Below are 26,447 nucleotides of genomic sequence, written 5' to 3' on the forward strand. Positions count from 1 at the left end.
TCCCTGGAGACAGACAGGTGACCTAGAGGTAACCCTGCCACTGCCTTATAACACCTCTGACTCCACCCCCTTTTTTCCCGCTCTGCTCGTGCCGACAGTTAGCCTCTCCGTGACCCCATCCTCCCCCCTGTCATGTCGTCCCTATCCCCTAGTGTCTAGGGCCTTGTCTCATCCGTTGGTCACAAGGCCATGTCACCTGGTTGTGATGTCACTTTTGGAAAGGATACAGTGAAGCAGTGGCATAACTGGAAATGGCGGGAGCCCTGTGGAGAACTCTTGACATGGGGCACCCCCTTCCTGATTGACTACGAAGACCTCAAGCAACCGATCCCCCGCTGCATTCCTGCGCGCTCTATTGTCCCATAGTGGCCCCAATACACAGTAGTATGTCCTATAATGGCCCCAGTACAAAGTAGTATGTCCTATAGTGGCCCCAGTACAAAGTAGTATGTCCTATAGTGGCCCCAGTACAAAGTAGTATGTCCTATAGTGGCCCCTGCACACAGTGTATGTCCTGTAGTGGCCCCTGCACACAGTAGTATGTCCTATAGTGGCCCTTGCACACAGTACTATGTCTTATAGTGGACCCAGTACACAGTAGTATGTCCTATAGTGGCCCCTGCACACAGAGTATAATAATTGGTGACCCCAGAGCATAATAATTGGAGACCGAGGGGGAATACAAACACAAAAAAACACTGTTACTTACCTATCTCCGTCTCCGCTGCAGTCTTCGGTGGTGTCGGTGATCTTTAATGACGTACTGACATCACATGACCCTGGACGCAGGGACATCACACAACTAGGCCCAAAGCCTGCAAGGAGCGTGGAAAGGTAAGTAACACGTTTATTATGTTCCTTTACCTTTCCGGAGCCTCTGATCATTATACCTTTATACCATTATATCTTTTCAGACCCCCTAGTATAATAATAGTGCTTGTGTGGCCCGCAGCATCACTTACCGATCCCGGCCCCTGCCAGGATCGGTAAGTAAATAGGGCCTGTTACCGGCTGGAGTTACTTCAGCCAGTAAGGGCCTATTAAGAAAAATAAAATCTGCAGGGGTAGCGTCTGTCTGATATGTGATCAGCAAAGTCTGACACCCAAAGCCCCCACCCATCAGCCGGTGGAGGAGACCACAGCATTCAGGTGAACAGTATGGTCTTTTCTTTTGATACTATGCACAACGCCGTACATATTGTACGGGCTATGCTTGGTATTTTTAATCCGGCCCCATTCACTTGAATGGGACTAAGTTACTGTTTTACCATGTGGCCAATCGGAAAAGGCCGAGCTACTTGTGAACTTTGTAGCCTCTTCAGACAAGTGACAGACCCCCACCAATCACATTATGATCACCTATCCTAAGGATAGATAAACAATATATACAGTCCTATGAAAAAGTTTGGGCACCCCTATTAATCTTAATCATTTTTAGTTCTAAATATTTTGGTATTTGCAACAGCCATTTCAGTTTGATATATCTAATAACTGATGGACACAGTAATATTTCAGGATTGAAATGAGGTTTATTGTACTAACAGAAAATACGCAATATGCATTAAACCAAAATTTGACCGGTGCAAAAGTATGGGCACCTCAACAGAAAAGTGACATTAATATTTAGTACATCCTCCTTTTGCAAAGATAACAGCCTCTAGTCGCTTCCTGTAGCTTTTAATCAGTTCCTGGATCCTGGATAAAGGTATTAAGGACAAACAATTCAAGTTCAGTTAAGTTAGATGGTCGCCGAGCATGGACAGCCCGCTTCAGATCATCCCACAGATGTTCAATGATATTCAGGTCTGGGGACTGGGATGGCCATTCCAGAACATTGTAATTGTTCCTCTGCATGAATGCCTGAGTCGATTTGGAGCGGTGTTTGGATCATTGTCTTGCTGAAATATCCATCCCCGGCGTAACTTCAACTTCGTCACTGATTCTTGAACATTATTCTCAAGAATCTGCTGATACTGAGTGGAATCCATGCGACCCTCAACTTTAACAAGATTCCCGATGCCGGCATTGGCCACACAGCCCCAAAGCATGATGGAACCTCCACCAAATTTTACAGTGGGTAGCATGTGTTTTTCTTGGAATGCTGTTTCTTTTTGGACGCCATGCATAACGCCTTTTTTTATAACCAAACAACTCAATTTTTGTTTCCAAAATGAAGCTGCCTTGTCCAAATGTGCTTTTTCATACCTCAGGCAACTCTATTTGTGGCGTACGTGCAGAAACGGCTTCTTTCTCATCACTCTCCCATACAGCTTCTATTTGTGCAAAGTGCGCTGTATAGTTGACCGATGCACAGTGACACCATCTGCAGCAAGATGATGCTGCAGCTCTTTGGAGGTGGTCTGTGGATTGTCCTTGACTGTTCTCACCATTCTTCTTCTCTGCCTTTCTGATATTTTTCTTGGCCTGCCACTTCTGGGCTTAACAAGAACTGTCCCTGTGGTCTTCCATTTCCTTACTATGTTCCTCACAGTGGAAACTGACAGGTTAAATCTCTGAGACAGCTTTTTGTATCCTTCCCATGAACAACTATGTTGAACAATCTTTGTTTTCAGATCATTTGAGAGTTGTTTTGAGTAGCCCATGATGCCACTCTTCAGAGGAGATTCAAATAGTAGAACAACTTGCAATTGGCCACCTTAAATACCTTTTCTTATGATTGGATACATCTGGCTATGAAGTTCAAAGCTCACTGAGGTTACAAAAACAATTTTGTGCTTCAGTAAGTCAGTAAAAAGTAGTTAGGAGTATTCAAATCAATAAAATGATAAGGGTGCCCATACTTTTGCACCGGTCAAATTTTGGTTTAATGCATATTGCGCATTTTCTGTTAGTACAATAAACCTCATTTCACTCCTGAAATATTACTGTGTCCATCAGTTATTAGATATTTCAAACTGAAATGGCTGCTGCAAACACCAAAATATTTAGAACTAAAAATGATTAAGATTAATAGGGGTGCCCAAACTTTTTCATAGGACTGTAAGTCCCGGAAAATCCCTTTAACATCAAGATTTATTATTATTTGTTATAGGGAACACCAGATCCCAAAATGTATTAAGAAATCAGACCTAAACTCATTCAGACCCTAAGCTAGTCCTTGGAATCATGCATATACCAGACTAGGAACCTAAAATGAATTGAGACCCGAAAATTAATTCAGATCCCTAAAATTATTTCAGTCTGTTTTTCTGGTCTGGAGTCAGACTAAGGTCCACCAAGGATTACATCCCGTCCTGTAAAATCTAGAAGGTCTTTCCTAAAGTTTGCTTGTTATTCTGATCAAACAGGATAGGGTCCATTGTTATCCTTGGCTCTAGGTAGCACGGCCATATGTATGAGCCTGAAGGGTTGCCAAAAATTTGGATGAAGCCCAGGACAACTGGTTTAGTTCCATCTTCACTCTGCCTCTGATTCATAGGTAGCTATCAAGATTTCTTCACACTCTTTCATACAAGCAGCTACTAGAATAGGTTATATAAATACGACTTTCGTAAATGCCAAATCATTTCATGGTTCATTGTACGCTCGGCAGACCATATTAATGCATCAGAATGTAAATTTGGGTTACAGCTCATAACAAACAACGTTCACAGGAGAAGTGCTGAAAGACTCCTGGTTACTAGACGTGTCATGTCAGAAGAATGTTGTAATTTCTCCGTTGAATAGTTGTTGTTTCCAACCTGGTTGAACATTTATGGTGGTATTTTTGGCCATACACACTGGAGATAGCCAGTCAATAAGAATCAGCCCATCACTAGACTATTGTCCCATTGCAGTGGTCAAGTTCTCCAAGGGCACTATATTTTGCAATAATCTGGAGCAGTGGTTCTTAACCTTGTTTGAGGTACCGAACCACCAGTTTCATATGCACATTCACCGAACTCTTCTTTAGTTATAAATCAGATATGATTTATTTCCAAATTCAAGACATAGGTATATGTTCTTTTACTGGTACACAAAATGAACCGTGCATAGGGCCTAGGGTTCAATCGAACCCTGGTTAAGAACCACTGATGTGGAGTATGTGTGAATATATCACATCAACATTCCCTTGTCTTCTGGACCTATGTAAATGTCCACAAGACTTCACAGTCAACAAAAACGCTTTAGGCAGTGAGGAAGGGAGAGGAGGGGATGTAGCTGCAGTATCTCTGCCTCTGTGTGCTTAACTATATGCTGTGAGAGGGGAGAGGGGGCTGCAGGTGGAAACATCCAAAGGGCTCAGAGCAACAAAATTGCTTTTTTACCCAAATTCTAGTTAAGTTAACGGAAGTCTGTCACCAGAACCCAGCATATTAATTCAACCCTTCAGAATTGATTCAGGTGATCCTAACGTATCTATCTGTGAAGCAGCAATAGGGTGTAACTATACGGCACTACTGGGCCCTGGAGCATCAGGGGCCCAAAGACCTCTCTAAAATATAAGAAGACACCAATACTAAAGAAAGTACATAGTAAGTGAGGGGCCTATTACAAATTTTGCATTGGCGCACAGGGACTTCATGTTACATCTGTAATGCTGTATTATGGAAAACCCTGTATAGTACCTGTACCCCTGCCTGAATAGAGGGAAGCCACTAAATATCATTCTTATCATATTTGATGTGCTTCTTTTGTGATCATCCATTCATTTCTCACTTTGGGATCATCAACCCTAAACCGAAGAGCTTAGTATTATCAAAGTAAATGCAATAAGACCGTATCATACAGTATACAAATATCAGAATACAAACTATAACAAATACTTTTAGAATTAAAAACAAAAAAGTTTTAAAAAAGTGGCAAAATGTAAAAAGGAATGGCATAGTGGGAAGCGGTTTATAGCTTACAGTACACACAGCCTCTTATAATAGGAATCCCGTTCCATGCTGCTCGGAGTAATTAGACCTAGAACATCTATAAAATCCCAGCTGCCCCGAGCTCACACCTCAGCCTATAAATATAATTGAAATCCACATGTAAAATAACCACAGCTATGATATGCTGATTTTATGTGTCACCTGCCCCTGCTTCAGAAATAGCTGCATTTCCTTCCGTACCATGCAGATTCTTACGTGTACGACTCCTTATAGAGGGTAGAGTCCTGCGCCAGTCTGCTTCTCAAAAGAAGGAATCAGCTCCTCCGAGGATGTGTTCAGATGTGGTGTATTTGAGGTTAAACTTTTAATACAGAGGTACCCAGAACCCAGTATATCATCCCAGCCCTTCAGATAGATAAGTTAGGGTGACCAGAACCAGCATATCACCCCAGCCCTTCAGATAGAAAGGTTAGTGTCACCAGAACCCAGCATATCAACCCAGCCCTGCAGATAGATAGGTTAGAGTCACCAGAACCAGCATATCAACCCAGCCCTGCAGATAGATAGGCTATGGTCACCAGAACCCAGCATATTAACCCAGCCCTGCAGATAGATAGGCTATGGTCACCAGAACCCAGCATATCAACCCAGCTCTGCAGATAGATAGGTTAGGGTCACCAGAAGCAGCATATCAACATAGCCCTCCAGATAGATAGGTTAGGGTCACTAGAACCAGCATATTACCCCAGCCCTGCAGATAGATAGGTTAGAGTCACCAGAACCCATTACATCAACTCAGCCCCGCAGATAGGTTATTGCCACCAGAACCAGCATATCAACCCAGCCCTGCAGATAGATAGGTTAGGGTCACCAGAAACAGCATATCAACCTAGCCAGCAGGTAGATAGGTTAGTGTTACCAGAACCAGCATATCACCCCAGCCCTGCAGGTAGATAGGTTAGGGTCATCAGAACCACATATCATACCAGCCAGCAGGTAGATAGGTTAGGGTCACCAGAACCAGCATATCAACTCAGCCCTGCAGAAATATAGCTTAGGGTCACCTAAATCAAACAGTGTTTTCCCCATGGGAATTGCTGCCTCCATTGACTAAATATCGCCAATTTTGACCATATGTAAATAAGCTCTTTGGAGTAATGAGGGTGTTTTCTTTTATGTATTTCGAGCAACAGCAATGCCCTCATTGCTCCAAAGAACTTATTAGAATTTTAGAAAGAGATAATTTGACAACAGAGTTAGGTGACCCTAACCTATCTATCTGTGGGGCTGTGTTGATGTACTGGGCTCTGGTGACCCTAACCTATCTATCTGCAGGGCTGGGTTGATGTACTGGGCTCTGGTGACAGATTCCCTTTAACAAGAAAACTTATGGCAGATATTATAGAACTATATAATGCCAGGCCTTTATGTTTACATACAGATATAGCAGAGTTTACACAAACTTATGTAATTGGTTAAAAAGACTATAATTGGGTCCGCCGGGTGTCCACTGTTATCATACTGAGAGCAACAGGATAAAGGTGTCCATGCAGGACTTTACTCTCCACCAATTCTCACAAAATTCACACAAGAAGGTCTTCACTGAATATTTTGTAAATATTTGAGCCATAGTCCAGTATATAAAGGATTATCTTATCTTATCTTATAACTTTATAATCTTGATCTCAACACCTGTTTTCCTTTTTACTTTTATTTATCTTTTTCATGTCCCTTGTATATTAGTTAGCACTTTGCAAGGATCCGTTTTTTCAGTTTGTTCTGAAAATTGCCGGATAAATACATAATGGCGTACGTAATAAATAACAGCAGTCAAGTATCATTTACTGAAATCCACTTAATTACCCGCATTGCAATAATAGGTCTGCACTTACTACAATTTGGTGAACTATGAACAGGCAGCTGAGAAATGATACCACAGAGACACAGCCCAGGGTCTCAGGTCTCCTAGATACAGCCAGCTATTCATTTCTTGAAATCCAGGTTGCATTTGCAATAGGCAATTATAGTCTATGTAAAGGACAATACTATATATAATATGCCATATATAATAGGTAAAGTAATAGGGAATCCTTGATAATAGTCACAGCAGTGCGTTTCTATAGATATCCTGTTATAACAGCTGGCCTTAGCTGGCTGCTGTGATAACACAACTTCTATCTACATTACTGGGTAAGGATTCTAATGGTGGTCCCAACATCACAGGAACAGCACAGAATTTCTAAGGTATGTACACAGTCCAGTCATATTAATGTGACCACCGCCTACTTTTGACGTCAACGTTAAATAACCAATTGCAGAAGGCACGTGTCATAAGCCATCTGGGTGAACAAGTATGCATCTATCCTTGCAGACCACGTTCACCCCTACATGCAAATTGTTTTTCCTCAGGATGATGGCATCTTCCAGTAGGACAATGAGACGTGTCATAAAGCTCGCAGTGTACGAGTGTGGTTCGAGGAAGCACCAGGATGAGTTTACCATACTCCATTGGCCAGCATATTCCCCGGACTTGAACCCAATCGAGAATCTGTGGGACCACCTCGATCGGGTTGTTCGCGCCATGTATGCTCAACCGCGTAACCTAGCTCAGCTGGGCACGGCACTGGAGTCGGCTCAACATTCCAGTGACATCATCACAACATCCCCTCTCTTCCTGCACGTCTCGCAGCGGTCCGCTCTGCCAAAGGGGGTTATTCTGGATTTTGACAGGTGGTCACATTAATGTGACTGGACTGTGTATTTTGTTGATGTTGGTTTCAGATTTTAGCCTATTAGCCCTTGTATGAAGACCATTGGGAATCCCAGGGGCCATGATGCAGGACTGTCCTGCTGTCCCTAGGGGTCCTTGTTAAAGCGGCACTGCCATGGGCAAATTGTGATAACTATTTTTGGCCTACAAGTGTTCCATCATTTCCATTCCCCCACACAGTAATCATGCTCCCTTTTGTGCCGCAGCCTCCCTCAAAGAATCTGTCGTTAGCTATATCCTGCTGCCCGACTGCCATTATTTGCAATGGAAAGGTTATTTTTCACTTTTCTGAAAAGGGAAGTCTGTCTATCATAAATCATCTCATTTAAGTGCACCAGAGGGCAGGGGAATAAATTTGCTATGTACAGACTTCCAGCCATCAAAGAATATCAAAGAAGTTTATCCAGCCCTTTGTACAGTGTGTTAGGGATGACCTGTGGGCCCCCTTGGCTTCAGGGCCTGGTTGTAGCTGTGAACACAACAACCCCTTTAGTTACACCAATGGACAGATCACCATATTGGTAAGAAGACTGGCTAAAGCAAAAGCAACAGAGTGTGTTGATCTTGTGGGAGGCAGTGACCTATAGTTTTGGTTTGATTTGTCATCCTTCCGTAGAAGCATTATAGGATATGGTAAAAACATTACCACATCCCATAAAAATAATCTATAAACCATGACTTTGATGGAACATTTTTGAGAATCTCCATAAGCCATGTTTCCACTTACTCAAAAGCCTGGTGAGAACAAAGCCGTAAATGTGTCTCCGTGTCTTCCTTTAAGAATTCGTTTTTCCAGTTGCAGCAACATCTCGGATAAGAGTAGCCAAGGATATTTCAATGTAAGGAGTCCTAAATCATATTTGATTATTTTTCCTCAGTGTAAGTAGTGAAGTTCCCGAGCAGTGCCAGACTTCCATGCGAGGCGGTCATTAATTTTCGACATAATCAAAATCCTGCTCTTCTCATTTTTTATTCCAAAACCACAAATGGCTGAAAAAAAAATGTTTTAGTATGTGGATGAGTGCCAGGCCTGTCCTGTTGTGATCTCAGGCCTTGCACAGGGATAACCCAGAGCAGGAGATGTACAGTGCTGACAACGCACAATGTTGGCCATCGGCGCTTAATGAGTTCCAGCTTTAATTTGCTATGAACGTACAGTGCGGACCCAAAGAGCTGAAAGAATATCAAACGTACCATCGCCTGTTTATATTCCTGTGTATAACATATCTTCTGCCAGGTGAGAAGATACAACGTCCAATAATCCTGCCAAGGCCAAGAAGAAGACGCAACCAAGAATGTTCCAGTGAAATGCTTGCAAGTAAACAGATATGTCAATCGATCAAAAAAGAAGTCCTTGTTTCCAACAATAGAACTAGAAATTGTGGGTAGAATGTCCACAGGAATGCCAAAAATTAACAAAATATGCCAGTTTTCATTGGCTACAGTGGTGTAGGCCAGGAAGGGAACGTCACTGGCGCCAAGTCCTGATTCTCCTTCTATGTCCCAGCTAGAACACGTTACATAATCAATAGTCTATGGACCAAAAAGTCTACACGAAGATTGGGTGGGGTGCATGGAGACTTGGCTAAACCCAACGAGAGGAACTGGCCCAAGGGTTATAACTTTTTTCACTACTGCAAGGAATGGGGATAAGTGGAAGAAGCAACTATTAAAAAAACGTATAACCAGATACAGAAATTTTTTTTCTAATCAGTTTTTATTTTCAGATTATAGATTTTTTTTAAATTCTATTCTCTGTACATAATTATGGGGGCGGCCATATTGTCTGAGCTACTTCTCTGCTCTGTTAACAGCATTTAGTGATATGCTTTACAGCATAGTCATGGCCACAGACGCCAATAGTCAGGAGCAAAGTCACTGAGAGTTTTCTATTCATGTTCTGTGCAGGGAGGGGGAATAGATAAGCTGAGACATCACCTATTTCTGTACTGGATGCAATGATGGTTGTTATGAGGTGTTATAGAGGTGTTATCTTCTATTGTAATCCTCTCTGTCTTGTCTGTGGTGTAAATAATTTGATTGCTGCAAAGAAAACGCCTACAGAATTGGCACGCATCAGTCTATTATTAAGCTTAGTGGCCAGAGTGAAAATTTCAGGCTATAGTACTTTTTTAAAAATATAGATAGTGACATGGAAAATATGTTTAAAAACATGTTTAACATAAAAACTTAGCTTAAAAAAATAGGTCATTTTCTGTTCCCGCATTCCCTTTACGTTCTCCTTTCTCGTGAGGGTAGCGGTTTGGTGTCATAAAGCAGCACCACCAGAGCCCCATCTTCATTTTTTACATTTTCACATCTCTTTTGTGTAGAAGTGGGCACTCTTTCTGATATTGCGTATTATGGCTTGATAATGGCTCCACTGAAGAGCTGAAACCTTGCTGGGGTTTTTTCCACGGCTGGATGAATATATATTGAGCATTGAGTATTGAGTTTATTGTGCATTCTGTTGTATTGAGTGTTTTTAATGGTCAAAGTTCTCAATAATAATACCCCCTCCCAGAAGTAGATCCACTGGTAGTATTGACCAATGTGACCAGCCACAAATGCAATTGTGAAATGATATTGTAACATGCTGTGTCCTCTTCTGGAAACCTTAGTCTTACAATGCTTCCAAAATCTACTGTGCCGAATCTAGTGATGGGTAGCAATGTTGGTAAGACAATGTTGACCTTGGAATGTTGGTCATGGCTAGGGTTGAGCTTGGTTTCCAAGCCTTGACAGCACAACCTATATTGGCCTGAGGAAGACGCTAGCTCAGCATTAAAACGCGTAGCCATTCCTGTGCCATTCCTGTCTGTCTTATGGAACCATTAAATGAATAATTTATTTTTGGCCTTCTTGGACTTTGTTCAGTGGCGCTCTCTACTCATCCCGTTTTTGTTTTTTTTTCTTTTTTTACATATAGAGGTAACAGACTCCCTGTCTCAACCCTTATCAGCAAAATTCAATTAGCCGACCTGATAACTGAAAGAGCAGGAGATAAACAGCTCAGAAATATAAGCTCGCTCCGAGCACTCAGCTCCCCCTCCCTCCTGAGAGCAGGGAGCTACGTCACTTGTCCTGGGCGGAGAGATAAGATCATCCCCAGGTCATGGTTATGGAAATGCGTGTAAACAATGAAGTGAATAATCTCAGATAGCGGCCAAACAAAGCAGTTTTGCTGAAGCAATGTATTTAGGAAAAGTCTTAAATCCACATAAGCTAGCAGTATAGATAGGATCCTTGAGATAGGACAACCCCTTTAAGTAGAGCAGAGTGTCCCTCTAACTACCCACCTAATGGGAGCCACAGGAATGGGTATTTGGTATTCTGATATCCTTCACGGATCTATAGGAACAACAAAGCACATAGGCCACGATAATGCAGATAAACAATGGCTGGCGACCACACATGTATGGAGTGGTAGTTTATTCATAGATACTGTCTACCCGGTATACGGACCTCAAACATATAATGGCCATGGCCCTTAGGCTCCCATTTTGAGCCTCTTCGGTTACTTCTGGTTGACATACAATGTGTAAGATGCTGTCTTCTCAGTATTAAGATGGTCCTCTTTCACACATACAGTTGGCCAAGGTTCTTACAATCGCATATTTGTTAGTCATTGGGGAAGAGGCAAATAAAAGGTTCATTTGAGCAGTTCCAGTTCCATAAAATTGGCCTCATTTTATACATTATATGGACCTCTCAATAAGAAAAGTATAAAATAAAAATAAAATAAAAATTATTCAAGCAGTTCGGAGTTTGCTGACAAGGGTAATCGCTTTTTTGCACTGGACCTCTTTGTAGCATATTTTATATAATTTGGTATAAAAAAGTCACAAGCCACGTATATGCAAATTTTACATGTTTACGCTGTATGAAAGAAAGGGTTGCTCTCCTGTGTTTGGATATCTGGAAACTACAGCTTGGGTTAATTTTGCACCTTGGAATGACCAATAGGTTGGAGCTGGATTATCAGGTCAATTGGACTGTATAGGCCGATTAACCATATTTAATGGGGCTACCCATTGTGTGGTCTTGTAACACAGTAGACTCTTCCCCAGGCCACTAAGGCGAACCAGTCTTTTAGGTCCAACAAGTCAAAAGGTCTAAGGTGGGGACTTCATGTTGGCAAAAGCAGAGGAAGGCAGAGCGTCGGAGCAGCAGAACTTCCACAGAATCGAGCAGGTAATGAGAATGGCCAGAGTACTACAGAAGGAGTGGCCGAAGACCGCACCAAATAAACAGAATTGGATACTTGCTGATAGACAGAATTAAAAAAGGTAGCTTTGACGCTGTGCTAGTGACTCTGAAGAGACTATTAATCTTAGACTGACATTTGTTTCACTGTGTATATTCTTGTAAAACGAGAGGCTATATAAGTGTGTTTCCAAGTATTTTCATTGCATACTATCTATAACTTGATTAAATAAATAACATATGTCAGCTCACCCACAGATCTTCTGATTTAAAAAGAAAAAAATGTCCATTACCTTATGGAGAAAGGAAGGTGCTCGGAAAATTCGGCCTCTCAGCACAAGGTGTAAGTACAAGCGTCCATGAATTGAAAAAATCCAGCATCTATTCCTTTATATAAAACGTAACTTTTATTATGAAAAAGTTTTCCGGAGCATAGGCCGCTCCATAAAATCAAATACAAGTATGCATGATGGCAGAGATGAAATGACGTCTCGCTGACGCGTTTCGGGGCGTTATTGTAGCCCCTTAATCATAGCCACAGGCTATGATTAAGGGGCTACAATAACGCCCCGAAACGCGTCAGTCAGACGTCATTTCATCTCTGCCATCATGCATACTTGTATTTGATTTTATGGAGCGGCCTATGCTCCGGAAAACTTTTTCATAATAAAAGTTACGTTTTATATAAAGGAATAGATGCTGGATTTTTCCAATTCATGGACGCTTATACTATCTATAGACAAACTTTGTCTTGCTGTGCAATGAAGAGACATTATGGTATATATGCTATCTGCAAAGACTTGCCAAGGTAATTCCAGGACCAGTGGCGTAACTACATAGCAGCGGAGGCAGCTGCCACAGGGCCCGGGACATTAGGGGCCCGGTGACAGCCACTACCGCTGCTATCATTATACTCGGGGGTCTTTTCGGACCCCCGAGTATAATGATTGGCGGATCGGGAGAGGTAAGAAACATAAAAAACACTGTTACTTACCTCTCCGTGATCCTGCCAGGCCTCCTTTCTGATGTCCTTTCTGATGTCTCTGACGTCACTTGAACCCGGCCTGCGTCCCGGGTCATGTGACGTCTGACGTCATAGAAGAAGGACGGCAGCAGAGAAGACAGCGTAGGAGCCGGGGAACAAGTAAGAAACAGTGGTTTTTAATGTTTTTATTCCCCCGGGTCTTCGATTATTATACTCTGGGGTCTGAAAAGACCCCAGAGTATAATAATTGTTTATGGGTATCCACTATGGGCTATAATACTGTGTGCAGGGGCCACTATGGGGGATAATACTGTGTGCAGGGGCCACTATGGGGGATAATACTGTGTGCAGGGGCCACTATGGGGCATAATAGAACGTGCAGGAATGTGGAGGAGGGGGTCGGTCGAGACTCCCTTCCCACAGGTCAAATAGTGACTCTGTTATTCTCTCTCTGGTGAATAGGGAAGGGTCTAAGGATCCAAGTACCCATCTCCATTCCTGTCCACTTTCTGAGAAGTGGTGAGGCCAGTGCTAAAATCTAATTTTACTCTTCAATGGCATTACTCACAAATCATCTATTCTCTGCCCAAAAACGTGCATAAACACAATAATAAATTCCCCCATGGTGATTTTTGAAACTGTCTAAGAGAATAATATCTCTATGGCCCATAGCAACCTTTCTTTTCTTAAAAAATGAAGTGATTGGTCGCCACGGGCACTAAAGACAATTTTTTATACTTTTGGACCCTTTCTATAAATCTGCCCTATAACTTTTAAATATATGATGATTTATAAGGCATTGCCCCCAGCACATAAATCCCCATCCGTATATAATGTACTTTTCATGAGGTTTTCAGGTGAACATATTTTCCATTTCCACACTCAGATGCTGTAACATATATTTTACTGCTTGGAACAAGAAATATTGTCTTAAATCTTTGTCTCCCAGAGCTTTAAGCTCCTGCGATTTTTAGAAATATAAACTATAATTTTACTTCTAGCGCCTGACGAGATGAACTTGGATATTTATAGGGAAAATGTTGGCTTTTTCATTTAGAAAACCTTCCCAGTGGCAGATATAATAAAACACTTAATAGTGCGATACAGGCCGGTAAAGGTACAGACGGATCATTGTGCTCATTATTTACATATAAATATTAGTAGAAAAAAATAGTCGATCGAAATTGAAAATTATCTGCTGTCTGGTAGGAGAAGGGGTGCTTGTGGATGACGTCAATGTAATGCCTTACATGAAGTTCCCATCACTCTAAGGGTAAGTTCACACAGAGTTTTTTGGTCAGGACTTTGAGGCGGTATCCGCCTCAAAATCCTGGCCAAAAAGACGGCTCCTATTGAAATCAATGGGAACCGTTCAGGAGTTTTTTCCGGGAGCCATTTCTTCCGGATCCCGGAAAAAAGAAGCGAGGTGCTCATTCTTCAGGCCTCGCGATTCGGCCTGAAGACACTCCCTCCTCAGGACTAGGTCCATTCATTGGGCCTAATCCGGAACAGAGTGCACGGCTGGATGCCAGTGCAGGGCACCGGCTTTCAGTCGCGGCTACCTGGCTTTTGGACCGGAACCTGAGGCGGCCTCCGCTTCAGGTTCCGGTCCAAAAAATGCTGTCTGAACTTACCCTAAAGATTTATACACTGTCTACTAATAAGTATTTGGACACCTGTGGTCCAAGCAGCAATTACAACCTCAGCCCTCCGGGGCTTTCCACAAGTCCTTGTATGACGGCTAGTGGTATTTTATTCCATTCGGCTTGGAGAAGACAGGTAAGTTCTTTTACCGATTTTGGACGGCTGCTGCACCCCTTAATTCGGTGATCCAACTCGTCCCAGAAGTGCTCGATAGGGTTCAAGTTTGGGCTCTGAGCAGGCCAGTCCAGTTGGTTATCCTGATTGTCACTGTACCAAGCCATGGTAGACCTCACTACATGACAGCTGGTGTTGTTATCCTGGAAGTAACATTGGTCCGACCCATAGAACCACCATAATGTAGGAAACACACTGGTATCTAAAATAGTGCAATAGGCGTCAGCGTTGAGTTCACCATTCACTGAGACCAAGTGTCCCAGTCCATACCAGGAGAAACACCCCCAGACCATAACTCCACCTCCGCCGAACTTTACTGGGTGTTCACTGAGGGAGTAACTAAAATATAACTTTTAATAATTCAATTAAAATGATTACCTAATAAAGTTAGTCCTAAAACAATTGTGTGAGTGGACAGATTTTAGACAATATGCTTATGGTGTAAAATACTAACCATAAGCAATTATTGAGGGGATTATTGATATCGGGGCAGTCAAAAAATTTCACGGTCATAGTATCAAATACGCATAAGAACAAGTTACTGCTGGATCATGCTAGATGCTATATTATGTTATATGGGGGGGGGTGCAGCCGGCTCAGGGTTCTGCATTTAGCTTTGCCATTGGAAACCATGGAGGACTGAGGCCCTTTCATTTGAGACAAAAAAGATTTCCAGAAAAATTAAATTTTTTGAAAGTCTACCTTCACTCCATTGCAGAATTGATTTTTTTTTTTTTAATATGGTGGCACCAAATGTTTGCAGAGTTGGGTTGGGGTTGAAAATCCCTGACTTAGCGACTGAATTATCGTATGGAAATATAAGCCCTTCCTGATATCAAACGTAAACAATTTAGTACAATAAAACATGGAAGATGTAAGAAAATTCCAAATTTCAAAAAGTTCCTACTGTATTTCATAAAAGGCCTATTTGTATTTTACAGGTCAGAGGGGTGAAAGGTGTTTTTCTGGCCAATCAAAAAATAGATAATAAAGTGACCACCCTTATAACGTATAATAAAGGCCGCGATTGGGATTATCTGACTCCACCAAGTGTAGACATGACGGGCAAGCCAACCAACTGCAAACCGGTAAGTTTATATAATATCTGTAATCTATTATTATGTAACTCACTCCGCCAACTTAAGAATCTTCTATACATATGCACTGTCTAGACGGAACAGCTGCTTTAATGTTAAGAACTTATTTTTCACCGATGGAAAACAAAAAATATATATTATTAGATGAAAAAAATCAACTATTAATGTCAACAATTTCTTCTTGATCAAGTTGTTGATGCAGAAACCTACGAGTTGTATGGATTCTATACTGTGGCATATGGTGGGTTTTCTGTAATTTTCCTGACGTCAGACAGAAAATATTATCCTATCTCTATAATACTAAGATATTTCCCCCTAGAAGTCATAGAGTTAGTGGAGAAAAATTCGGTAATAAGGAGGGTAGACGTTTTACGAGAGCCCCTTTTTTGAGACCATTGGTCTACACGATATATCAGGGCCTTGATTAAAAAAACTTAGACGTGCTCTAAGCAAAAACTGAAGTATTTATAGACCCATTGATTTTAATGGGTCCATGTACAATCCATCAGAATTGGACAGTACAATGGTCAGTAATAGAGAATGTTTACATCTTAGTGGTTCCAAGATGGCGTCATGTTTTCCACTGAAATAGTTGTATCCTTGCTTAAAGGGAGCCTGTCATCCGAATGTAACCCTATAAACTGCTTTCATCCCCATATGGAACATGAAAAAAAAATATGTTTCTGAAGTTCTAGCGTCAGTTCTAGCACCGTATATAATGAACGCTCAAGTGTCAATGTATCCGGAACATCTATGTGTCCTGGACAATTATTGTTAAACCCAATGATGACCTATTGATTGATCTCAATAATGTCTGATGCTGGCATAGTACACTTGGAAACTGGTACAGTCTTTGCTCCTTGTGTGGGCATATTTAGGGCCCATTCACATGGAGTAAACGCGCATGTAGTTTGGCAAAATACACATGTAAAAAATACATGTGTAAAAATAAGACTCCCATTGACTTCAATGACATTTTACACATGTATTTTGACGTGTATTTTGATGTGTATTTTGACATGTATTTTTACACATGTAAAAAATGTCATTGAACTCAATAGGAGTCTTATTTATACATGTGTATTTTTTACACGTGTATTTTGCCAAAATACACGCATGTTTACTCCATCTGAACGGGCCCTTAGGGTCTGCACATGTATTTATGGTCTTGATGCCCTGGAAGTAAGCTTAGAACTGTGGCATGTTCACACCAAACTGATTACTCTTCCCACACAAGGGCAAACACTCATCTTATGTCAATCATACGACCAGGGGTGGACACTTAGAACCACCATCATTTCCATTTTGGGTTAATCTCTTTGGAGATACAAGATACAAATGAGCTTTATTAGCGTTACCAAAGAATAAAACATTTGGTGTTACCAAAGCAAAAAGGAGGTTGGGGGTGGTGGAGGGGGTTGGTACAGGGTTCGTGGGTTGGGGGTTTGAGTGTCCTTAGGGTCTCGTCGTTCTTGTTTGGGGCTTGTGGGTATCGGTGAGTATGGGGTAGACGGGTGATGGGGGGTCTTAGTGGTCTTTTGGGTGGTGAGTGGGGGGTTTTATAGTCCATGCGTCTCATCTTCTACTCATTTGGTGACAGCTGGACACGTATTGGGCAGCGATCTCCACAGTGGCCTCCTCTTCTCCCAGTAGGATGTAGAGTTTCCTCTTCTCGTCTGTAGATATGAAGTTTGGGATGTGGGCAGAGAGTCTTTGGTAGTAGACGGCCCTCACAGCTGAGTATTTGGTGCAGCGTAGCAGGAAGTGGGTCTCGTCTTCTAGGGCCCCCTGGTCACAGTGCTGGCACGGTCTGTTCTCCCGTGGCTTGTACGTCAGCTTGTGCCGCCCCGTTTCAATCTCTAGGTTGTGGGCGCTCAGTCTGTACTGGCTCAGGGTCTGTCTGTGTTTGGGTTGGCGTATTCTCTCCAGGTAGAGGGCCATGGTGTAGTCCCTTTGCAGGGATTGGTACAAGGTGAGTTTCTTGGAGTTATTTATTTCGTCTCTCCATACTTCAATGTACTGCTCTCTGTTTGCCTCTGTGGTCACCTTTATTTCAAATATATTCATGGAGGTTGTTTGGACCTGTTTTAACTTGCGAGACATGCAAAGTTGGATGGAGGCCAATGGAGGTCAATATTTCTATTCATTTTATGTTAGGATACACAAGTCGTACGTTATATTCTCTAAGAACTCCGACTACTGCAATGAACTATGTTTAATGGAATAATTATCTGTGTTTTGATCTCTCTTCTATCCTGAAAGCCTGAATGCCACCTTCACCTTCATCTCCGCTGGGCAGATAATCCTTATGTATCAGGCACCGTCCATACCAAGGACACAGCCCCGGGCCTGATTATGGGAGCCGGTAGGTCTTTTATATTACATTTTATCTGATATGTTGTGTTAGAACAGACGCAGGAAGCTGCTTTTATGTAAGATTCATCTACGGGGACACAATTGAAAAATATCCAAGTCTTCGTGGAGTCACATTGGGGAGTTTTAGAACTTTTTGGCCAGTAGTTCTTTTGTCTATAGTTGTTTATTAGCATAATATAAAGCATACCTAAAATACGTAACAACATTTGTGACATTAATAAATATTGTAATATATTTTATTGATAGATTTTGGCTTCTTTTTGTAAAAATTTTGTTCCGAAACTCGTTCTTTCTCACTGGGTTCTTCCTGGAATATGAGTGTGTGCGGGCTCTTGTATAATGCAGGGAAACTAAGGCTTAAGAGGTCACATCAGGCGTTATATAACTTAGAACAGTGGTTTTGGTGTCATAGGAAAGATGCCATTGCAGTTCTACCTATATTACTTCCAGAGATATCATCAGTTGAAAACCCAGACAGAATTGGCATATTTATATACAGCCGCAGATGTTCACAATTGATAATATTTCTGGAAGTAATATTGGTAGAACTGTGATCTTTGTGTTATATGAAGCATGAGAATCTAATGTTCAATATGACACCAAAACTGCTTGTCTGGTTCTAAGTTTTATAATGCCCGATATATAACAATTTGAAGTGACTGCCCCAGCTTCACCTTCCTTACATTATAAACAAGGGACCCATGTGAACAAGGATCTAATTTTTACTATATAAATGGTGACTTATCATTCCCACTGTGATTATTGTCTTTTTATTGAAATATAGGTAACTTGGGCTCACAACTGGTGGAGTACAAGGAGGAAATGTATATAACATCAGACTGTGGGAAGACATGGAGACAAGTAAGAGATTCCTGGTTTATGTTGGTGTACGTGAATATTGGCTGTAGTCACAAAATCTCCAGGGTCCCAATGCAAAATCTGTAACGGTATACTAGTCAAGTGGGCAGTGGTTTCTCTAAGGAGTGGGGTCTCTGTGTGCTCTATGGCATTCAGTGTTACTACCGACTTGGCTATTACCCTTATTTGTAATAATAATAAAAGGGCTTATAACTTTGGAATAGCTGAACAGATTTCGATATACAAAACACCAAAATACTCGGGATGACAGCGCCGCTCAAGTGATATATGTCACTAGCTTTTCAGACATGATATCAGGTCCTCTTTTTAAAGGGGTTTTCTAGAATCTGGATATTGATGGCCTGTATTTAGGAAAAGCTATCGATATCAGGTTGGCTAGAGACGAATCTAAAATACCATTCATCACTTCCACTACATCATGCAGCACTTACATGAATGGTGCGGCCTCTACAAACTCTTGACTAGAGGGGGGCCAAGACTCAGACCCCCATTATTCTGATATTGGTGACCTTTTCTAAGCAAAGGTCATCAATATTCTGATCCGGAAAACTACTGTAACATTTTTCTAGCAACCATTGCCATACATTGCCAGGCAGGTTAACGCTAACCTTCTATCTATCGCCAGCTGTCATTTTAGTTATTACACAGAACTATTTTTTGACATTGCCTTTTAGGGTCAGTTCACATGGGGCACGGGAATGCGTATTTTGGTCCTGATTTTGATGCTCTGGAGTAGGCCCAAATGAATGGGCCTAGTCCGGAGGGTGCTGTCGCGAGGCGGACACTGCGGCTGAATCGCCTGAAGAAAGGGCAGCTCGCGGTCTACATAGACCTCTATTGTGAGGGGGCGGATTCTGAGGTGGATTTGGCGTCAAAATACGCTCCCTCTTGCTCCGTGTGAACGAGCCCTTATTATATTATCCAGCGCAGTATATTCATGTTTACACATCAAACAACTAGTTCTTAACCTGAATATAAAATGGAACTGAGCCAGAACCTACAGGTAAATCTTGTTCGAGATCTCGCCTGTTCCAGCGTCGTCTTATTGCGGCTTTCATTCCATTGTACAACACTACATAGAACAAATAAACAGCAATAATCTGCAATGTAAATAATACTCCCATCTATTTGTTAGGCCACTTACTCACCGCGCTGCTGTGCAATGACACAAATGAAGCCGTTACGGGGATATAGTAATTACAAGGTGTGAGATGAAGGACACATTGATATGGAAATGCTCCATTCACTTCGGTTCCACGTCTGATTAATAGCTCAATGCAGTTTTATAGAAAGGCAGAAACATGGCATAATAAAGAGTTGGACGGGTGAGGACATGCAATGTGACCACCGCCACAAAGACCTACCTATATGTGCTAGCTAATAGTCATATGCTGTTTGGGGGTAAAATGGTAAAATTGACGATTTACCAAGAAAAGCATATGGCCATTGACCACTGTGGTTGGATGGGATTCGATAGCTGCAGTGGATGTGCCAGTTATCGCATTGTCCGCCCTATGCCCTGGAAATTTCTATTCTACTACAGCTGGTCATACACATTAGATAAAAGTTGGCCAAAATGGTCAATTTTTGCCAACTAATCGTTAATCGGATGACTTCTGCCTGACAAAAATGGATCCATCATGTTGGAAAATGTGGTCTGGCAATATAATGAAGGGATTGTATTAAGACTGGTGTTTGGTTCTCCAGTCTTGATTAAGTCCCAGCTGGCGCGAGATGTGCCTGAATTATTCAGAGGCTGGGCTATCTAAAAAATACACTCCAATGCGCCAGAATTGAAATCACATCAGTCATGGAACTGGCGTAGATCTCAAGTAGAACTCACACCAGCTTTCTAAAGTGGGTTAGGGCATGTCCACACTATCATTGTTACTGTAGTTGTTGTCATCCATCATAGGATGACAGTGATGGACATTAACTGTAGCAGAGTAACGGAAACAGACAGAGCCCCCTCCATCTATATCTGCTACCTTTGACTCTATTGTAAACAACATGGCGGACATCAGATCGAGGGGTCTATATCTGCATCTGTCATTGAATGTCTGTTGCTGTCATCCTGGGATGGGTGACAGCAACAGACATTAATAACAGTAGTGTGATCCCACCCGTACAGTAAATTATCAAGCTGAGACATCCCCGGCCCAACTTGGGCTTTTCTTCATGTCACCCATTTTCATACAAAGGAGTGGGGCACAGAACCAATAATGTGGGGCATATTTGGTGCAGGAAAGGGCCGTTTGCCAAAGATGCACCACATTTACAGCCATCGAGTGTAGTGGGTTAGTATATTCTAAACATGATGAATAAACTGGATGAATCATTTGCCATTTTGCCCAAACTGAGGTGTTTTTTTTTCTTTTCGAAAACTGACCCCTGATCGGGCAAACTAGTTGGCTGTTAATGGTGGTATCATTTGGCACATCATGGCAGACATTTATCTCATGTATATGGCCAGCTTTAGTATTTGATTTTTATTGAATTTTTTCATATCATGAAATGGAATCATTCTTGTAGCTATAGAAGGTGCAGATGTAGCAGTCACTATAGGGCCCTGGACCCCAAAGATCCCTCTGCCCAATAAACTTCTAAATATCACAAGGTAGGTAGGGCCCATTACAGATTTCGCATTGAGTTACAGGAGCTAGAGGCAGAAGACCAACCCTCATCATGTCACATTTGGCGTATACATTTAAATACAGCTGTTTTTGCTTTTCGCAAACCCCATTTAGTTGTATGGAACAGTTGTAGAAGTTACTGAAAAAGATTGCTCAGATACAATGCAACAAAATGTACATTCATATCACTTGGACGTGGTTACAACTTATTGGTCTGTGCATCTATTGACACCTCAGGATAGGTCATAAGTTACCGATCTTATGGGGGTCTGGCACCGGGCACCCTCACTGAACATACAGTACTAAGGGTGCATTTACACAATGTAACGTGCAGCGTGATCTGACACGTATACGGCGTGTCAGAGTTTGCGCGCCGTAAAAGCTCCCATTTATTTCAATGGGAGTTAGGATCGTATACGCCGCAAAATCACGGCCGCAAAATAAGGCGGCGTATACGATCCTAACTCCCATTGAAATGAATGGGAGCTTTTACGCCGCGCAAACTCTGACACGCCGTATACGTGCTAGATCACGCTGCACGTTACATCGTGTGAATGCACCCTTATAGTGCATTTTATTCTATGAAATTGTCCTGATGCAAAGGACTACAATCTGTGCACAGCTCTGCAGAGTATTTAAGTGCTACATAAACAGCACGAAAAAAATATGTGAACACAGCCCTCATCCCCATTTGTGAAAACGCAATTGGTGTCCATTTTTGTTTTTTTCCCTTAAAGTGCACCGTTCCTTCATACAGCAGCCTTAAGCGGCATAGGTTGCCTTTCATTCACTGTAATGTAGGTAATCAATTAGCTCCACGCCGCGCCCCGCTGCTGTGTGAAATGAAGTTTTCAGGACTAAAGACGGATCCCGTGAAGGAGCAGAAATATTTTTCTCCATCACTTTGTTTCCAGCTGTTAATATTAATCTTTACCCTCATATTTGTTTCGCTACCTCTAATGTATTTTATTCTCGGAACAATGGTATAAGATAGGAAAGCCTGGGCTTCTGAGGCACTGCGGTCTGCAGAGCGTCGCCCCGGATTAGCTATGCGCAGGATACGGGATGTTTGACATTCCTGTAACTGGTTTCACAGCTGGACGTTAACAAGAAACCATTGCATATGTCTCCTCTAGGGAAGAGCTGCCTCTACCAAACATAGGGACACGGTTCTCTCAATCGATGGGGGTCCTAGGGGTGTCAGAGATGTATGCCACAATGTCGTGGGAAACCCCTTTACCCAGATAGGTGTGCAGACATGCTGCGTAGTGGGACGCTCATTCACGGTGAATTAGAGCACCCGCACTAGCATAGCATACAATGGAGAGGGATGAATATTTGGTGCAACAAACAAAATTACTTTATATCTATTTCCTACAAATAACTATAGCAGGGGCGTAACTAAAGGCTTATGGGCCCTGGTGCAAATGCTCAAATTTGGGCCCCTTGGGCAACTTCTCTAGCTGCTCCTATCTGTACATTTCAGCAGCATATGCATTTGCTTCTCTATAAAGATTGGTTCATAACATGACTATTCACACAAACTTCCCATCCCCTGTCCGTGCCCCCACACAGTAATTGAGTACCGTATATACTCGAGTATAAGCCGACCCCCCTAATTTTACCACAAAAAACTGGGAAAACTTGTTGACTCGAGTATAAGCCGAGGGGGGGGGGGGGGGGAATGCAGCAGCTACTGGAAAATTTCAAAAATTAAAATGGTCGGAGTTTTTGGGTGCAGTAGGTGCTGGGGAAGGGGAGGGGGTGTTTTGGTTGTCTGTCTGCCCCTTCCCCGAGCTTGAGGACTGGGTTTTTTTTCCCCCACTTGGAATTCAGCCTGGCTGACTATAGGGTATCTGCAGTGCTCCTATTAACCCCTTCCCGACGGAACAGGAGCACTGCAGATCCCCTATATTCAATAGACCGGGCACTGTCAGACACAGGGATACCTAATGTGTTTGTGTTTCACAGTCATTTTCTACGTTTATATGTATTCTAGGGAAAGGAGGGATTTAGAACTTTTATTTATTTTACTTTATTATATTTTTTAAAACCTCTTTTTTTTCACAATTTTTTGGGAGATTCTATACATTACTATTGCGGCTGGTCATAGTCCCCCCCCAAAAAAAAAAAAAAAATAATAATAATAATAATTTTTTTTTTTTTGCTGACTCGAGTATAAGCCGAGGGGGGCTTTTTCACCACAAAAACTGTGCTTAAAAATTCGGCTTATACTCGAGTATATACGGTAAGTCATTTTCAGCCAGGTGTCTGGATACTTTTGATCACATAGTTTACATTCCTAAATTGCAAATTACATAAATTCCTAAAACTTCTATGTATAACCTATGAACGCCAGGGTGCTGGGGACACTGCAATTTTTTTATGTCACAATGCAAAAGGAGTATGAGCTGTGCCTTGGGGATCATGGGAAATGTAGGTAAAAGCGTAGGCAAATGAGGTCATGTGATATCAGTGTTTGCGCCAGAAAAAAAATATGTGAACCCCAGGAATGGTCCCGTTTTGGTGGTCTCGGTGGTCTCAGCTTGATCATTTGTCAACCGATCATTGAGTCTGACTATATTATAATGAAATAACCCGTTTGATGCCAGGATTACCAGTCCCAGTATGAGGCCTACGCCGTATTTAGAGAATTATAGAGATTGTGTGTGTCCAAGGCAAATATTAGTCCACATAGTCTATCATCTGCGCACAATTCACAGCCCTGACCTCAGCTCGGAGACACTTTCATATGATGTCATGGCGGTTATTTAGTGACTAAAGCTTCTTGCTAGCACATGTATATATGAGTGCGCTGTCTGTTCCTGAGCTTGGCCGTATATCCTGGTTGTGTAATATTACTTCTGCGTATATATAACTGTCAGCCTGTTTTTGCTAAGTCAGGCTGGTTGTTATTATCAGGACATATATATGAGCTGACCTGAAAGCGGATACATTATCGCTGGATGTTCTCTGCAAGTGGAACAAACTTATCTACAATTCATCTAAGTAGACGACAAGCATAAGATTTTATGCCGCATATCTCTCGTAATGCAAACTTACACTGTCCATATCTTTATTCTATGTTAAAGCAGTTCTCCGCATTCACAGTCCCTGCTTATTAGGTTTGTAGCCTGTTAGGATCAATGATCTGCGCCGAAGCCTGGCAGTAACAATACGTTCACGTGTCTGTGAATATCAGCCTCGTGACGGGACTAATCACATGACCGATTTTATGATGGGCCATCAAAGAGTGGAACATGTCCTATTTTTTGTCTTTTTTCATGGATCCCTCAATACATTGAAATATATGAAAACGGGCGCCCCTTGGGGTGCAAACAGGCCATGAAAAGTCAATGTTTTCCATGGCCATTTTGACCACTAGTCATGTGAATATTGCCAGTTGCCCTGTAATCAGGGACAGACTTGGCATTTTGAAGCTTCATGCAAATTTTTGGCTACGGGATCAAAATTTTTAGGCCACACCCCCTCTTTACCAGAAATGCCCCCATTTGTATGTCAAAAAATCTGCAGTATGCGGCACTATCTTCTCCAGTAAAATGTAAATCTCTCTTTATGCTGCAGCCCAACACGTTTCAAGGTATAACACCGTCACACAGTATAATGCCCCCTATACTGATCCCCGTGCAGTATATTGTCCCCTTTGTTGGATTGGCCCCGCACTCTTTATTGTTCTGTTTATTTTCCCTAACACTGTATATTGCCCCCTTTATTGACCCCCCACATTGTATGTTGTCTCCTTTATAGGCCCCACACTATCTATTGCCCCCTATTGTTCCTATTTTTGGATCTAAACTGTACATTGCTTCCTTTTTCCAAGTACACATTGTATATTGGCCACTTTTTGGCCCCCACATTAGGCCATTACCTAATGGATTATAGCCCCTGATCCCTTAAAAAAAAAAAGAGCGGATCTATATAACTGCACTGTACTGTATATAAGAGAAGAAGATCCTCAATAAACTCAGACTTCCCTAGGGCTTCTCTTCAGCCCTTCCATGTTGTTGGTGTGTTGCAACAATATGTTACAAATGTGTGATCAAAGGGGGTCTAACTCCTATGGCGCCAAATAGAGATGAGTCAATTGGTGCCTGATCGACAATAATTCCAAATTAAGCCAAAAATTTAGATTCTGGATTTTTTTACATAGAAATAGTGCAAAATTGTGGCATCACTCTCGCCCATTATAAGTAGGTCATTGACCTAGTTTCAGGGAATGACAGTGACTTCCCAGACTGATACTAATACTATAGCGCACGGTACTCGCAGACAGTTGTGACTATGGCAAGGATGACACCCTGTTCCCTTATGGAATATGCGTTCCCCCAACATAGTCACAGCCATTGCTGTCTTTTGGGGGACACTGTTGGCAAAAAGAACGACGGAGAGACAACAAGCAGGAAGGGGAGCACAGGGCAATTTATAGGCCACCCGTAAGGGCCGACACAGACCTGCTCCCCTCACCCTATTGCAGGCCACCTTTTATTACTCCTATGTGACATGCATCGATAAGACAACCTCCAAATGTTTCCTGTCTCTTTAAGGAAAACTCTTCCTGTAGTTGTAGAAGTGCAGCAATTTAGTCTCAAGAATCTGAGAACTGGAGCAAAGCATCCTATTGCCTAAAATCCAGGGATATCATAAAGACGAGGGGGGTTTTGAGCTGTGAGAAATGTCTCGGTCGTCCTGTGCAGCTAAATAAAGTTGACAGATCATTTCAGGCAGATGATGAACAAGTGCAGAATTGCTGCCAGCCACCAGAAGAGGCTTCCAATCCAAAATTACTGTAAGAAATCCTCCTTTCCGCAAGAATTTTTCTCTTGGCAGTGAACGCTCGGGGAG

General features: G+C 42.1%; 1 protein-coding gene across 2 annotated transcripts in view; it reads left to right on the forward strand.

The window, feature by feature from the left end:
• SORCS2 (sortilin related VPS10 domain containing receptor 2) overlaps positions 1 to 26,447 on the forward strand; it is a 710,878-nt gene that overhangs the window by 622,145 nt on the left and 62,286 nt on the right. For both annotated transcript variants that reach the window (XM_075260385.1, XM_075260393.1), the window contains exons 10-12: positions 15,541 to 15,687; positions 17,959 to 18,061; positions 18,857 to 18,933. In XM_075260385.1, the coding sequence (XP_075116486.1) occupies positions 15,541 to 15,687; positions 17,959 to 18,061; positions 18,857 to 18,933 (327 nt within the window). The remainder of the gene's footprint in view (positions 1 to 15,540; positions 15,688 to 17,958; positions 18,062 to 18,856; positions 18,934 to 26,447) is intronic.

Source organism: Leptodactylus fuscus, chromosome 1, assembly GCF_031893055.1.
Source record: "Leptodactylus fuscus isolate aLepFus1 chromosome 1, aLepFus1.hap2, whole genome shotgun sequence".
Lineage (NCBI taxonomy): Eukaryota > Metazoa > Chordata > Amphibia > Anura > Leptodactylidae > Leptodactylus > Leptodactylus fuscus.